Source organism: Brugia malayi, assembly GCF_000002995.4.
Source record: "Brugia malayi strain FR3 genome assembly, contig: Bm_v4_Chr3_scaffold_001, whole genome shotgun sequence".
Classification (NCBI taxonomy): Eukaryota; Metazoa; Nematoda; class Chromadorea; order Rhabditida; family Onchocercidae; genus Brugia; species Brugia malayi.
The window spans coordinates 12,684,081-12,698,531 of NW_025062477.1; the positions used below are offsets into that span (position 1 = coordinate 12,684,081).

At 19.3% G+C, this 14,451-nt stretch overlaps 1 protein-coding gene across 1 annotated transcript; it reads left to right on the top strand.

Annotated features, from left to right (window-relative positions):
• Positions 1-873: 873 nt before the first annotated feature.
• On the top strand, positions 874-12,924 carry Bm13338 (Uncharacterized protein; the record flags this gene model as incomplete). The annotated part of the gene is made up of 17 exons (XM_043080975.1): positions 874-915; positions 1,279-1,337; positions 1,980-2,149; positions 2,764-2,874; positions 3,593-3,762; positions 4,243-4,407; positions 5,817-5,899; positions 6,494-6,641; positions 7,359-7,472; positions 8,960-9,037; positions 9,184-9,279; positions 9,673-9,779; positions 10,529-10,727; positions 11,159-11,269; positions 11,791-11,845; positions 12,408-12,513; positions 12,792-12,924. 17 exons carry the CDS (start codon positions 874-876, stop codon positions 12,922-12,924), a joined length of 1,947 nt encoding a protein of 648 aa, XP_042936909.1.
• Between the last annotated feature and the right edge of the window lie 1,527 nt (positions 12,925-14,451).

Consider the following 14,451-nt stretch of genomic DNA (forward strand, 5'->3'; position numbering starts at 1 on the left):
AATGAACCTTTATTCAAATTTCAATAACAAAGTAAGCAACGAAGTTTTGTCACAAATGTCATATTCACTTAGATTGTTATACTAATTTATAATATAAATGATCTCTTTCTCCTCTTCTGTTCAGCTACTTTTAGTTAATCTAAATTTCAAATGCAAACTTTAAGTAAATCAATTAGGTCATTTATTCCTTTTTTTTAAAAAAAAAAAATTTTATGATATAATGTAAATTGCTGTGATTTATTGCAGTGTTAATTTTGCAACTAATTATAAATGAATTAATTATTGAATTAGTGTTTGCAAGATTTAAGCATTTCTTCGTCTATCTTATGTGCTTATAATATTTTTAACAAAAGTTCAATAAATTATTAAAAAAAAAACAAAAAATTTTCTTCGATAAAAAAAAATATATTCGGTGTTACTAATTTCAGGAAAATTAATTAGAATACAAGACTAAAAAAAAAATCAAAGTAAAAAATGTATCTGATATCAGTATTTTCAAGAAAATTGATCCATTGATCCAATATCATTAATTTTAGGACAGTTAAATAAACTTAGCTATTATAAAACTTTTCAATTTTCATAAGAATAGATAAATTATTTAATAGGTAAATAAAATAAGATACAATGGATATATGAATGTTGTAAAAGTAAATATGTAATTTTCAAAAGTAAGCTATATGTTTTGAAAATTTTTATTATTAAAATATAATAGACAAAATTTGTTAATTGTATTCATCAAATAGTAGTACTAAAGTAATTACGTTTTATAAATGAATTTAAAAATTAATTATGTAAATGAAAATTGGCGTAAACGTATTTTAATGAATAGTGTTCATTTAGTAGTTTTTAATAATTTTAATAATTTTAGAATTAATGGAAACCGAAGGTGTATGGAATACTTATGGCCTAAATCAGGTTAATTTCATAAATATCGGTTTCCTTTTTTTTGTTCAGATTAAATTTCAATTAAAATAAATAGAATGATGCAATCAATTTAAAGTTTCATATTATACTTTTTTTTTTTTTTTTAATGTTTAATATATTAGTTAAAAAATAAATAAACAATTCATTTTCACAGCAATATTTTTGAAAAAAATAACAGAGAAAAACTGAAAGAAAAATTCTATTAATTTTATTTTCTAAAAAAAAAGTTTTAATTAAATTTTATTATTTTAAGATAAAATTTTGACGAAATTATTTTCACAAATTTTTTTTAAACGTAATTAATGAAAAAAGACTAACATTAAAATAAATAAATATTTCATTTATTTTTTTAAGGATGAATATGATCGAAAGTTTCAATACAGGTCAAAGTCAGCGATGAAACATCGGTTGAAGTAATACTTATTAATGATGTTACAATGTCTGATACACGAATATTTTCCTGGTATCGCTCATCTTCTTTCGATATCAATGACAGAGAGAGAGGGAGGGAGAGAGAGAGGGAGGGAGGGAAAGATAAAAGGGAAAAGAGAAGAAATGAAAAAAAAACCTTATACCGGATATTATTTACTCATTTTCCTGAAAAAGAAATCTTTTTTTTGTCAAAATAAAAGTGAATTTTACGTATTAACTTATGATAGTTTACTTAACATACGTTTCCGTTCTATATATATACGTGATAATACTATTTCAACGTTTTTTCTTTTTTTTACGTCATTTGTTTGGTAAGTTACTACTTGCATTTGCATGCAAATATTTCAATTTATTAAATGCATGCATAGATGCATGTATTTATAAAATGCAATTATATCAGTGTTGTATATATTTTTTTAAATTATTTAATTTCAATTTATATTCTTTGTATAATTTTGTTATAGAAATTTCATATATTTTTATATATGCATAAATTTGTATTATAATTTTGGAGAATAATAGAAGTAAAAAAAAAAGTGATAATTTAAAATTTGCAATATTCATAAATAAATATGAATGATTAAAAATTTTATTGTTGTCAAATAATTGATGAAAATTTTTAGAAAAGTAACAAATCGGACATTTGCGCCATGCTCAAATCCAATTAATTTATGGCGATGGTTTACAAATTTCGTACCAATTTTGCAATGGTTACCAAATTATCAATGGAAAAATGATATGATCCATGATATTATCGGTGGTTTAACAATTGGTATAATGCATGTACCGCAAGGTTTATTTTATTTTTTTTTTTTAAATAAATTTATCACTGTAATAAATATGCTTATCAGTTTGATAAAAAAATTATCATTTTACTAACTGTGAATAATTCATAATCGTTTTGTTGAACTGATAAGAATTCACAACATTAATAGATATTATTGATTTAATTTATAACTTTTACAGAAATTTTCTTTCTTTCTTTTTTGTTCTTCTAGTGCTTATAACTATATTGTATTTTGGACTGTTTTAATTAATTTAAAAAAATACTTTTTTGTTTTGTTGAATTTCTTTTTAAACTAACTTAATTTTTTTTTTAAATTTCTTTTTTCATTAACTTTATTTTTTTTTCAAAATTTTTTAAAATTTTTTTTAAAATTATACATGTTAGATAGATTTTAAAATAAATTTATTTACTTTACTTAATCTAAAATATTTTCGTTTTGCTAAATTTTTTTTTTTTTAGTAATTAAATTTAAAAAAAAAAACTTTTTTTATTTAGCGATTGTACATATTAGATAGATTATAAACTAAATTTGTTTACATTTTAATTAATTTGAAATGATAGCTATTCTAACTTCTTATTGAAAGTTTTATAATTATTAGTATTACTTATGTATTTTACAGGTATAGCATATGCAGTGTTAGCAGGTGTTGATCCGGTATACGGCTTATATTCATCCTTTTTTCCGGTCTTTTTTTATATGTTTTTTGGAACATCAAAACATGCATCAGTTGGTAATCATCTTTTCTTGTTAATTTTTATAAAATTTAAAATTAATAACGAATATAAAGATCTTTTTTTTTTTTTTTTTTGATGGATAAAAATTTGTTTATCACTAATTCTGAATTAATAAATTACATTAATTAATGTTATCACATATTTATTTTACTTATATTATTTTTTGCTTAAGAATTTAAAAATTGGTAAATAAAAATTTAATTCAAAATTGATAAATTACATTAATTAATGGTATGAAATATTCAAATCATATTATTTTTACTTAATAATTTAAAAAATAAATAAATGTTAACATTAGTTTTAGTTACTGGTTACTGAAAGAAAAATTATTACTTATTTTAAATTAATCACTAAAAAATAAATTACTAATTATTATAAAAATAAACATTATCGTTTAAAAAAAAGAAATCATCAGTTCTGATTTATTTGTTACTATATAAAATAAATACTGTTTATTAGTTAATAAAAAATAAGCAAATATTATTAGTTATTTTTAATTACTACAAAAAAAGAATAAATGTTACTGTTTATTAGTTAGCAAGAACAAAATATTATTATCTCAAAAACAAAATAATTATAATATTACTTATCAAAAATAAAATCTTATTGTTATTAAAAAAAAACTAATATTTCTTATAGCTATCAAAAAACAAATCAATATTTTTTATTAATTATTATAGAAATAAATAAAATATTATTATCACTATTATTTAGGATCATTTGCTGTGACAGCAATTATGTCTGCACTAGCAAGCAATGAAATTATGCTTCATCGATCACAAACAGATGATATCATTATCATTGATAATGATAACAACACATTATCATCACTAACCTATATTGAAATCACTACAACACTTGCATTTACAACTGGAATTATTGAAGTAATTAATTTGCATTCCGGTTTTTTACTAATAATAAAATAATTATTTAATTTAATTCAATTTATTTCATTAATTTCTTTTTGTTTCTTTCATTTCCAAATTATTACTTTATGGTATTCATTCATTGTTAATTGATAATTTCAACAATTAATGTATTTTTTATTTTCTTTTTGAATGTATTTAATCACAAAACAAAATTTAGTATTTTTTTTTTTTTTAATTTAGCAATTTGATTATTATTCGATATTTATTAATAAATAACAAATAATATTGTTAATGAATTAGTTAAGAAAATTTTTTTTTCAATTTTGTTGTAATTAGTAGATTTTCTTTTTTTTGAAAGAAGGTAAGAAATTAATAATAAATTAAATTAAAAGGCAGATTTTTTTTTTTTTTTTTTTTTTTTTTTGGGGGGAGGGGGGGAATTATCAATGCACTGTTTTTTTTTTTTATGTATTTAATAAAAATTTCTTATTTTAGTTAATGGCGGGTATTTTACAATTGGAATTTGTTACTGCTTATTTCTCAGATCAACTGGTTTCCGGTTTTATTACCGGTTCTACTGTACATGTTATTATTGCTCAAATAGATGATTTCTTTGGAATTAACGTACCAAAATTTAGTGGAATAGGATATCTTTTTAAGGTATTAATAAATATTTATTAAAAATTATTAAAAAATATTTTCATTTTCAAAAAAATTGAAGTATTTCTTTAAAAATTATTTTGACAAAACATTTGAGAAAGTTTATGCAGCGTTTTTGCTTTTTTTTCAATCTTTATTTTTTTTTTATTTTTTGATCAGAATTTAATTAAGTTAATTAATTTTTGTCAGAAAAAAAAATTAAATTAATGAATATATTTTTATATATCGGCATAAAAGCACAAAAATGTTTCAATAATTTTTTGATTAATTTTATTGCAAAATTATTTATTGCATTTTTCCTTTTTTTTTTTTTTTTGTTTGTTATTCACAGGTTATTTGTATTAATATTACAAATTATTTAACTCAATTAATTAATAATTTAATTAAAGAAGCAAAAAAAAATTATTCAAAAAATTAATAATTTGGTAATATTGCAATTAATTTTATTTATACAATAATTCATTTCACCTACAATAATCTCTCATTTTTTTTTTTTGTAAATATTTAATTAAATAAAGAATGTTTTGCAAAGTTTTCTAAATTTTAAAAAAAAAAAATAAACAAATTTGTAATTTATTAATTAAATATATTAGCTAATATATTTTTTTTTTTTGTTTTAGTATTTGTTTTTTTTTTTTTTTTTTCAGCGAATTTATAGTATTTTAATACATATCCCAGAAACTAACTTTTATACAGTTGGATTATCAATTTTTGGTGTAATTTTCCTTTATTTGGGTAAAACTCTTATGACACCATTTTTAAACAAATGTTTACAATTTAATTTATCCATACCTTATGAATTACTTTTGGTAAGTATTTCATTCACTTATTTATTTAATTATTTATTTAAATTATTATTTTTTTAATGCATGAAATTTTTTTTTTTTCTTCATAATTATACTGCAATTGATAAATGATGAAGAAAAAAAAATGATAAATGATTAAACAGTATGTTTTATAGAAAGAATAATTCAATGTATGATTATAATATAAAAATGAGAAATAAGAAAATTTAATCTTTCAATAAATTTAATTGAAATAATTGTTGAACAAATTTTTTCTTTTTTTTTAAAGTTTGCAAATTCAAATTGTATTTGGTAATTTTTTTTTTTTTTTTTTGTTTTTACATCAGTGGTTATAATTGTTTAATAAATTTAATAGGAATATATTCTTTTTTTTTTCCATAAAATTTGAATTATATAATGGAATGATTAATCTGCTATATATTGCTAAATTTTATAATTAAATCAAATAATATGAATTATTTAATTTAATAAAGCACTATGAAATGTGTTATCAAATAATATAATTAAACAAATTTTGATTGAAATAAGTTTTTCAAACGATTAAGCTAATTAAGCATAAATACTAAAACGATTTAAATGTAATTTGTAATTTAAATATTACAGATAGTAATATCAATTATTATTTCACATTATATGAATTTGCATACATATCACAGTGTACCAATTGTTGGTAAAATTCCTACAGCGTAAGTGTTTTGCTTAAATATTTAATTAAAATTATGAAAATTATTTCAAAATTGATTGAAATTAATTGTTGAAAAAATCTTCTAATTAAATATTATCTCAAAAAATTCTTGTTTAAAAAGATATTTTCGAATTAAATAACAAAAATAAAATGTGGAAAAATGAATAAAAATAAATTAATATTGCCAAAAATAAATAAATATTACCATTCATTGTTAAAAAAGTTTCTAATTGATTATTATTTCAAATTTAATTCTTAATTTCTATATCAAGATATCAAAAAGTAATTTCTGGTTAAAAAAAAAGTAGTAAAACAAGCAAAAAATGTATGAATATTACGATTGATTGTTAAAAAAAGTTTTTAGTTAAATACTATTTCAAATTTAAGTTCTAATTTTGACTAAATAAGAAAGCCAAAAAATGTGATTAAACTGATGCATATCAATAATAAAAGTTATATTTTAAGGCTTTTATCGAACTTTTTTGTTTTTGTTTTTTTTTTTTTTTTTTTTTTTTTTTTAATAGTATTTAAAATAAGAAAAATTTTTGACTTTCATTCACTAATTAATTAATTAATTAATTTTTTAAATTTTAAGCTTACCTAAACCAAGATTGCCTCGTTTTGATATTGTTATTGATTGTTTTCCATATGCTATTGGTATTGCTGCTGTTACCGTTGCTATTCATATATCAATGGCTAAAATGTTAGCTAAACGTATGAAATATCACATTGATTCTAAACAGGTTAATTAATTTTAGGTCTAAACAGGTTAATTAATTTTAGGATGAAATTTTGATATTTAATATAAAAAAATATTTTTTTTTTTTTTATTTTAACATTTGTTTTTTTGGTTTTGACGATGGAATTATTTTCCTTTTTTTTCTTTCTATTTTGATGACTTTTTTACTGATTTTCCTGTCACTGTTTTTTTTTTTTTTTTTTTTGTTATTTAAAATTTAATTTAGCACAAATTTTTGTCTTTTTTAGAAATTAAAATTTTTTGTACATTAGAAATTCAAAATTTAACTGAATAAAATATCGTATTAATTCCAAACCGGTTAATTAATTTTGAAAAAAAAAATTTGTTATTAAAAGAAATCCTTTTTAAAAATTTTTTTTTATTTTGATGGTGCAGTACTGTTTTTTTTTTTTTTTTGTTAGTTTTTCATTGGTTTTCTCGTTATTGAATTGTTACTTTCTGTTTATTTAAAATTTATCTTTGTTACAATTTTTTAATTAGAATTTTGAGATTTAATTTTGCTCAATGTTTTTTTTTTTTTAAAATTTGAAAATTTTTTAATAAATAATTATAACATTTTAAGTTACATATATCTATCTATGATTTTGTGTATTTCTTCATCTTTTCTTCACAGTTTGTTGTTAATTTCAATTAGTAAAATATCGTAATTTTAATTAACTTTTTAATTATTCAATTTAAATTCCTTTTTTTTCTATTTTAGGAGTTATATGCATTAGGTTTCACAACAGTTCTCAGTAGTTTCTTTCCAATTTATCCGATTGCTACTGCATTAGCTCGAACAATGGTTGGTGTTGAAGTTGGCATAAGAACACAGGTAAACATATTTTAAAAAAAAAAATTAATAAATTCATTTTAACTTTAACAAAGGTAAAAAATAATTCCCTCTCTCTCTCTGTCTTCTTTGTCTCTCCCTCTCTCTCTTTTAGTGTTATGTAATTTGATCAGTTGCAAATATTCTCTTTCTTTTCTTTTCTTTTTTTTAATTGCTAGAATTATCTACCAATAATAATTATTGTTTCATTAGCAACAATTATTCGAATTGTTTCAATAATATTATAGTTTTAAGTTCGAAAGAAAAACTTAACAATGAATGATAATAGTATAAATCATACTGATAACATTGTTATCAGTTCAGAATGATAAGATAGACTTTAATTATAATTTTACTATGGATATTGTATTGCAAAAATAAAATTAAAAATTTAATTTGTTAAATAATTTGTTGATAATTGTAAAAATACATAAGTTTTATCGAAAAAATTTATTGTCATTATTAATTTCACATAAATATCAATTATTGAAATAATTATTTTATTAACTGTTATACTATTTAAATCAAACATCAAAGAGAGGGAGAGAGAGACAGAGACAGAGACAGAGATGAGGTGAAAATATTACGAATAAAATCAATTTGCTTGATAAAATATTTTTATCCGAAAATTTTTCTTATGATAATCGTTTAAGTTAAAAGATTAATTGAAATATAAGTGAAATACATTGAAATTTTTTTTTTTTTTTTTTTTTTGTAATTTTTCAAAAATGATTCGTAGACAATAAGTTTAAATCATTTTGTAAATGGTAATGTTAACAACTAACAAAATTCATATAATTACGATTATGTTTTAATAATTATGTAGCTAATATAAACAATAAACAATCAAATAAGCATTATAAATTTTTATTAATGTTAATTTAATTAATAAAATGCATAAATGTTGAAAAAATAATTTCTCACTCAATTTGTTATTAAAATTGAAACAGTTTTAATGCTTATTACAAAAGAAAAAAGAAATATTTTATTATTAAAATTGAAATAGTCTTAATTTTGTTAAAAATGAAATGAAATAAAATGTATTGGAACGATATAATTTTTCATTGCTATAAATTTTTAAATATTTAATATTACTTTGATTATTTTGCTGTTAAAAAAAAGTTTCAATTATTTATTTATTTCTTGAACACATAAAATTTATTTTTCCTTTTTTTTCTTGGTTTTTGTTTCTGTTTTGTTATTTTTCAAAGGTGTTCCATTTTTATATATTTATTCAATTTTACATCATTTTATCATTTCATTTTTCCATTTTTATTTGGCATTGATCGAATTTTAAATTTTCAATTTTCATTCGACTATTCTAATTATTTCAATCTTTACAAATACCAAACATTTTCTTATGTCAGAGAACGAATAAAAAATGCAAAAATTTTAAAAAATGAATTAAAATAATTTATTCATTAATTAAATAAATGAATAAATGCTATTTTTAATTAATATCAAAAATAAATAATTTATGATTATTACAGTTTTCTGCCATATCAAGTTGTTTATTATTATTGGCCGTTATTCTAGTGCTTGCACCACTACTAAATGCATTACCAATGGTTTGTTATTTTATTTATTTATTTCAAGAAAAAAAAACTTTTTAAAAAACAAATACAAAAAAAAAAAAAAGAAATTGAAAATAAAAATAGAGTAGAAAAAAGTTTTTTTTTTTATTTTTAAAATTTAAATTAAACATATTTTATAGTGTATATTGACTGTTATTATCGTTATGTCGCTTCGTTCAATGTTTCAAAAATTTTCCGAATTGCCAAAAATTTGGCCTATTTCTAAAATTGATTTCGTATGTTTCATTAATAATTTTTACACCAATTTATTTCATTCATTTCTCTCTTTTTTTTTTACTAAATAAAATAAAATAAATGTTTTAATTATAGAATAAAATTATTATGATGTTAACTATAGAAGTAGAATTTAAAATTGGTGCTTTAATTAAAATTTTTAATTTTTCTTTTATACCATTTGTAATGTGACGTTTAAATTTCAATGCAAATTAATTAAGACCAAAATTTCATTAATGCATTGACTAATATTGTTTATCTTTTGATGATAAACAATATAATAATATGATATTAGATAAGTTATTATTATTATTATTATCTTAATTGAGTGCTAATTTAGCTTATTATCATTTAATTCAATAAAATATCGTTTTAAATGATTGAATAATTTGCAGTTTATTTGGATTGTAGCATTTATAACAACCGTAGCACTAGACGTTATGATTGGTTTGATAATTTCAGTAATATTTGCTATAATGACACTTATTGTTCGTTCACAGTGGTATATATTATCTTCAATACTTATTTTTTGTTTTTAAATTATATTTATTTTTTTTTTCTTTGTTTTTAAAATTTAAATTAATTATATTTCACAAAACTCTTAAATATTATTTCTTCATGTCTTCCAGAAAAAAAAATATGTATATACGCATATATTATGTTTATATAAATGTTAAAATTTATGAAACCAATATCAATTGAACTACAAATATTTTAATAATGATAGTGATAACAATGATAATAATGATAATTGGTAATGATAATAAGTAGTAATTAGTTATAATAATAAATAATAATATTAATAACAATAAAAATAGCAGTAATGATGATAACTGTAACGATAACGATGCTAATAATAAACAATAATTGATAATAATAATAATTAATAATAACAATAATAATGATAACAGCAATGATAACAATAATAATTAATGATAATATATGTATATAATAATTATCAGTAATTATTATTGTTACTAATTAATGATAATTAGTAGTAATAACTAACAATAATAACAATAATAATATTTGCTAATAATTAATGACAATAATAATAACAATGATAATAATAATTAATAATAGTAATAATAATAATGAATGAATAATAGTAACAAATAACAAATAATAATAACAATAATGATAATAAATAATATTTTAAGATAAAGCTAATATATGCATACAACTATTTTATAATATAAAAGCTAAATGTTTATTAATGAATTTTTTTTCATTTTTGTTTTCTTTTTTAAGGCCTCGCTGGGAAAGATTGGTGCAATTATCACCGTCTCAGCCATACTTTGATAATCCAAAACGTTACCTTGCAGCAGCAAATAATCCTAATATTCGTTTATTTCGTTTCGAATCACCGTTACTATTTAATAATGTGGAATGTTTTAAATTAGGCATTTATAATGCGATAACTGATTGGAAGACTAAAGCTGATATAAATGTAAAAATTAATTTCAATTAAAATTTTTGATGAAAATTTTCAGAAGAAAAATCGTTTTTTAAAAAAGAAAAAAAGGAATTTTTTATTTCAAAGTAATGAAGAATTTTAACTTAGTAATATTAGTAAATAATTTTTAAAAAGATTTTACAAGTAATTTATTTTTCCTTTCAAAGAATTTTAAAATTTATAATTGTAACATCATAATATTGTTGTAATCGATAGATAATGTAGTTGAAAAAATTATGAAACAGCTTAAATCTTTGAAATTTTCAAAATTTTTTTTTGGTATTCAAGAAATTTTAAAATTTAGATATGGCAAAATGATAAAAAAAAATTCTGTTTTGCCTCATTAAAATTTTCAACTATATTTTTTACTTAAAGTATTAAAAAGAAAAAATGTTTTTTTTTTTAAAACTTTTTTATATTTACAGAATGATTCGGTAAATGCGAATAATTTGGAAAATTTAAATCAACGCTATGTTATTCTTGATTGTTCCGGTATATCCTATATTGATTGTATGGGATTAAATATTTTAAAAGAGGTTCAGTTTAAAATTTAAAAAAAGATTCAAGGAGATTTTATTTCCTTCTGCAATAATTTCAAATTTAAATTATTTTAAATTTAATATTTTACGATTAGAATAATAGCTTAATAAGCGAATTTATAAAATTTCACTTATGAGAATTTCTTTTTTTATCACGGCTATGATAGCATTTTTGAACGATCATTTACAATTTTTTTTTTTTGGTAGATTTGCAAGTTTTTGATCGATTTAGAAAGTTTTTTTTTTTTTTTTGAAATAATCAATATAAATATGATTTGTATAATTCTGATAAGAATGTTAACTAAATGAAGTGATCATTTTACTTGAAATGCAATTGTTTGCTCAATATTAAACTGAAAAATCCTTTTGACTTAAAATTTTATTTAATATTTTAGTTACAAATAATCCATCCATTGAAATTTTCTTGTACAATATTTTCTATTTTCTTTTATATACATATATAATATTTATAATATTTTTGAAAAGCATTGTTTTTTGTTTTTTAGTTTTAATTTTAGGTTGCTGATGAGCTAAAAAGTGAAAATATTATCATATATTTTAGTGCTTGCAACAGTAAGTTTATTTTCAATTTTTTTTTTTTTTTTTTTTTTGCAATATATAGCATTAAACAATTAATTAATTTTACAAAGAATTCATGCAGTGCAAAAATATTTTAATTCTTTTGAGTTAAATTAAAATTTTATTCACTATATTTTTAAATTATTTATTATTATTATTATTATTCATTCGACATAAATTATGCATATTTGTAATACTACAAATATGTGGCAAATATTTATTTGTTCGTATTTAAATTGCAAACTATTTTTTTTATTCGATAATAATGAAATAATCGAAATTGATTTTTCCGCTTGCTACTATAACAATCATTTCATATGTGATAATTTTTATGATAAACATTGAATTCTATTCAAAAAAATTAAATTTAAATTAAATTATAAGAAAGAATGAAATAAGTTGGAGTTATAAATTTCACCAAAAATGCACTAATTTAATTGGTCATTTAATATTAATCACAGTTAATATATTGTTAATTACTTATAATTATAGTTAATTAATTACAGCATTACATAAATTAAATTAGATTATAAGAATGAAGCTTTTTTTTTTTCAGCTAGTGTTCGTGATTCGTTAGCAGTAGCAAAATTTTTTAAAACTATACCAAAGCATTGTTTTTTCCCAACAGTAGATGATGCTATCGCAGTGATAAGTCATTTTCGGTTACTTTTTTTTCCTTCCTTTTCTTATTTTTTTGTTTTTATTTTTTCCCATTCATTTATTTTATGCTTTTTTGTAATTATTGAAAAATTATTGACAGTTAAATTTAAACAATTTCTAATGCATTTAATTAATAATGATAAAGCATGATAAGAGGTGATAGTACTAATTAACAATAAATAATAATAATAATAACAAAATGATATGATAGAGGAAAAAAAATTTTTTTTCTTTTTTATTCATATAAATAAATAATAATTTTAAATTGTGATATTTTCAGGGGAACAAATCAATGTAAAATTTCGCCTACTACAACAGCATTGAATCATAATGATAATAATATAATGCAACTACGAATTGATTCTGATATGATAATAGCTTCTGATGCTGCAACTTTATCAGAAAAATTTTGAATTATTACTTTTTCTAATTTTTACGGTTAGAATAATATGTGCAATAATATTAAAAAATTATTAAACAAAAAAAAAGAAATTTACCTTTATTTATAAATAATGAAATTGCAATATAGCATTAAAGAATGATAACAGATGAATTTTATAAAATTATTCTGCAATAATTGCAAAATAGTAATAAATAATAATTAATGATAATAACAAAAACAGTAATAATAATAGTAGCAATAACAATAACGATAATAATAATTAATAATGATAACAATAATAAATAGAAATAATAATTAACAATAAATAATAATAATAATAATAACAAAATAATAATATAAATGCTTTTCTTTTGTCATCAATAACTAATAAAATTGCAATATTAGCATTAAAAAAAAAAAAATGATAACAAATGTTTTTGTAGAATGACAATAATAAGAGAACAATTTCACGAGAAAATGCATTTTTCTGTGATATTTCATTTCTTTTGTCATAAATTATTAGCTAATATGTTACACCTCATACATCACCTGTATATGTATTACCTGTATGAAATTATCACTCATATCAAGCTAACAAATACCCTCACCTAACTCAACTGATAACCTTTTAGTGATATAAATTACAATTATTATCTATCAATTTGAAACAGTCATTATTATTATTATTGTTATTTATTTATTATTATTATTAATATTATTATTATTAAATTGCTACAATCATTAATTTTCTTTTATTCAACAATTAAAACTTTTCAATGCCACAATTTCAAAATTGTGCTAAATTAAAATGAATATTTTTGTCTAAACTACATTTACCTGTTCATATTTTATACTTGAAAAATTAAATAAAAATTTCAAAGATATTTACTTAATGAATGAATGAATTTTTTTTTTTTTTTTTTTGTTTTTGCCATCAACTTTTCATCAATCTTTTCTATCATTCTTTTTTTTTAACTCAAATTTATAAAAGAAAAAAATGATAATTTTCAAATCTAATATTTAATATTGAACAGAAATATAAATGAGATAATTGATCATCAAAATAAATTTTTTTTTTTTTTTTTTGAATAAAAATAAAAAGATCAAAATAATTAAATCATTTGCAATGAACACTTTTTACCAGAATATTCATTATCTATTTGAAGTTAATTAGGAAGAAAATTGAAGTTTAAAAAGAGGAATTGTTTACAACATTCACTTGTGGATGATTTTATCTTTACTTTACTCTTTCTAAATCTTATCGCTCACATTTGCATAAAGTAATTGTATATGTAAACAACAATACAATAGCTATTTCAGATACAGCACAAAGGATAATAGTAAGATTAATTGGAATAGGTATAAAGGTGTACAGGTAGGATTTTATAAAATAGATACAGATAAGATTGATTTATCTCCTTTACTCGTTAATTAATATCAATAAAATATGGAGATGTATTTCGACGAAACTATTCTATTTTACCCGAAATAAAAAGAATATTACCCACATACTTCCCAACTCATCTTCCATAATTATCCTCATGTAATTATAGCAATT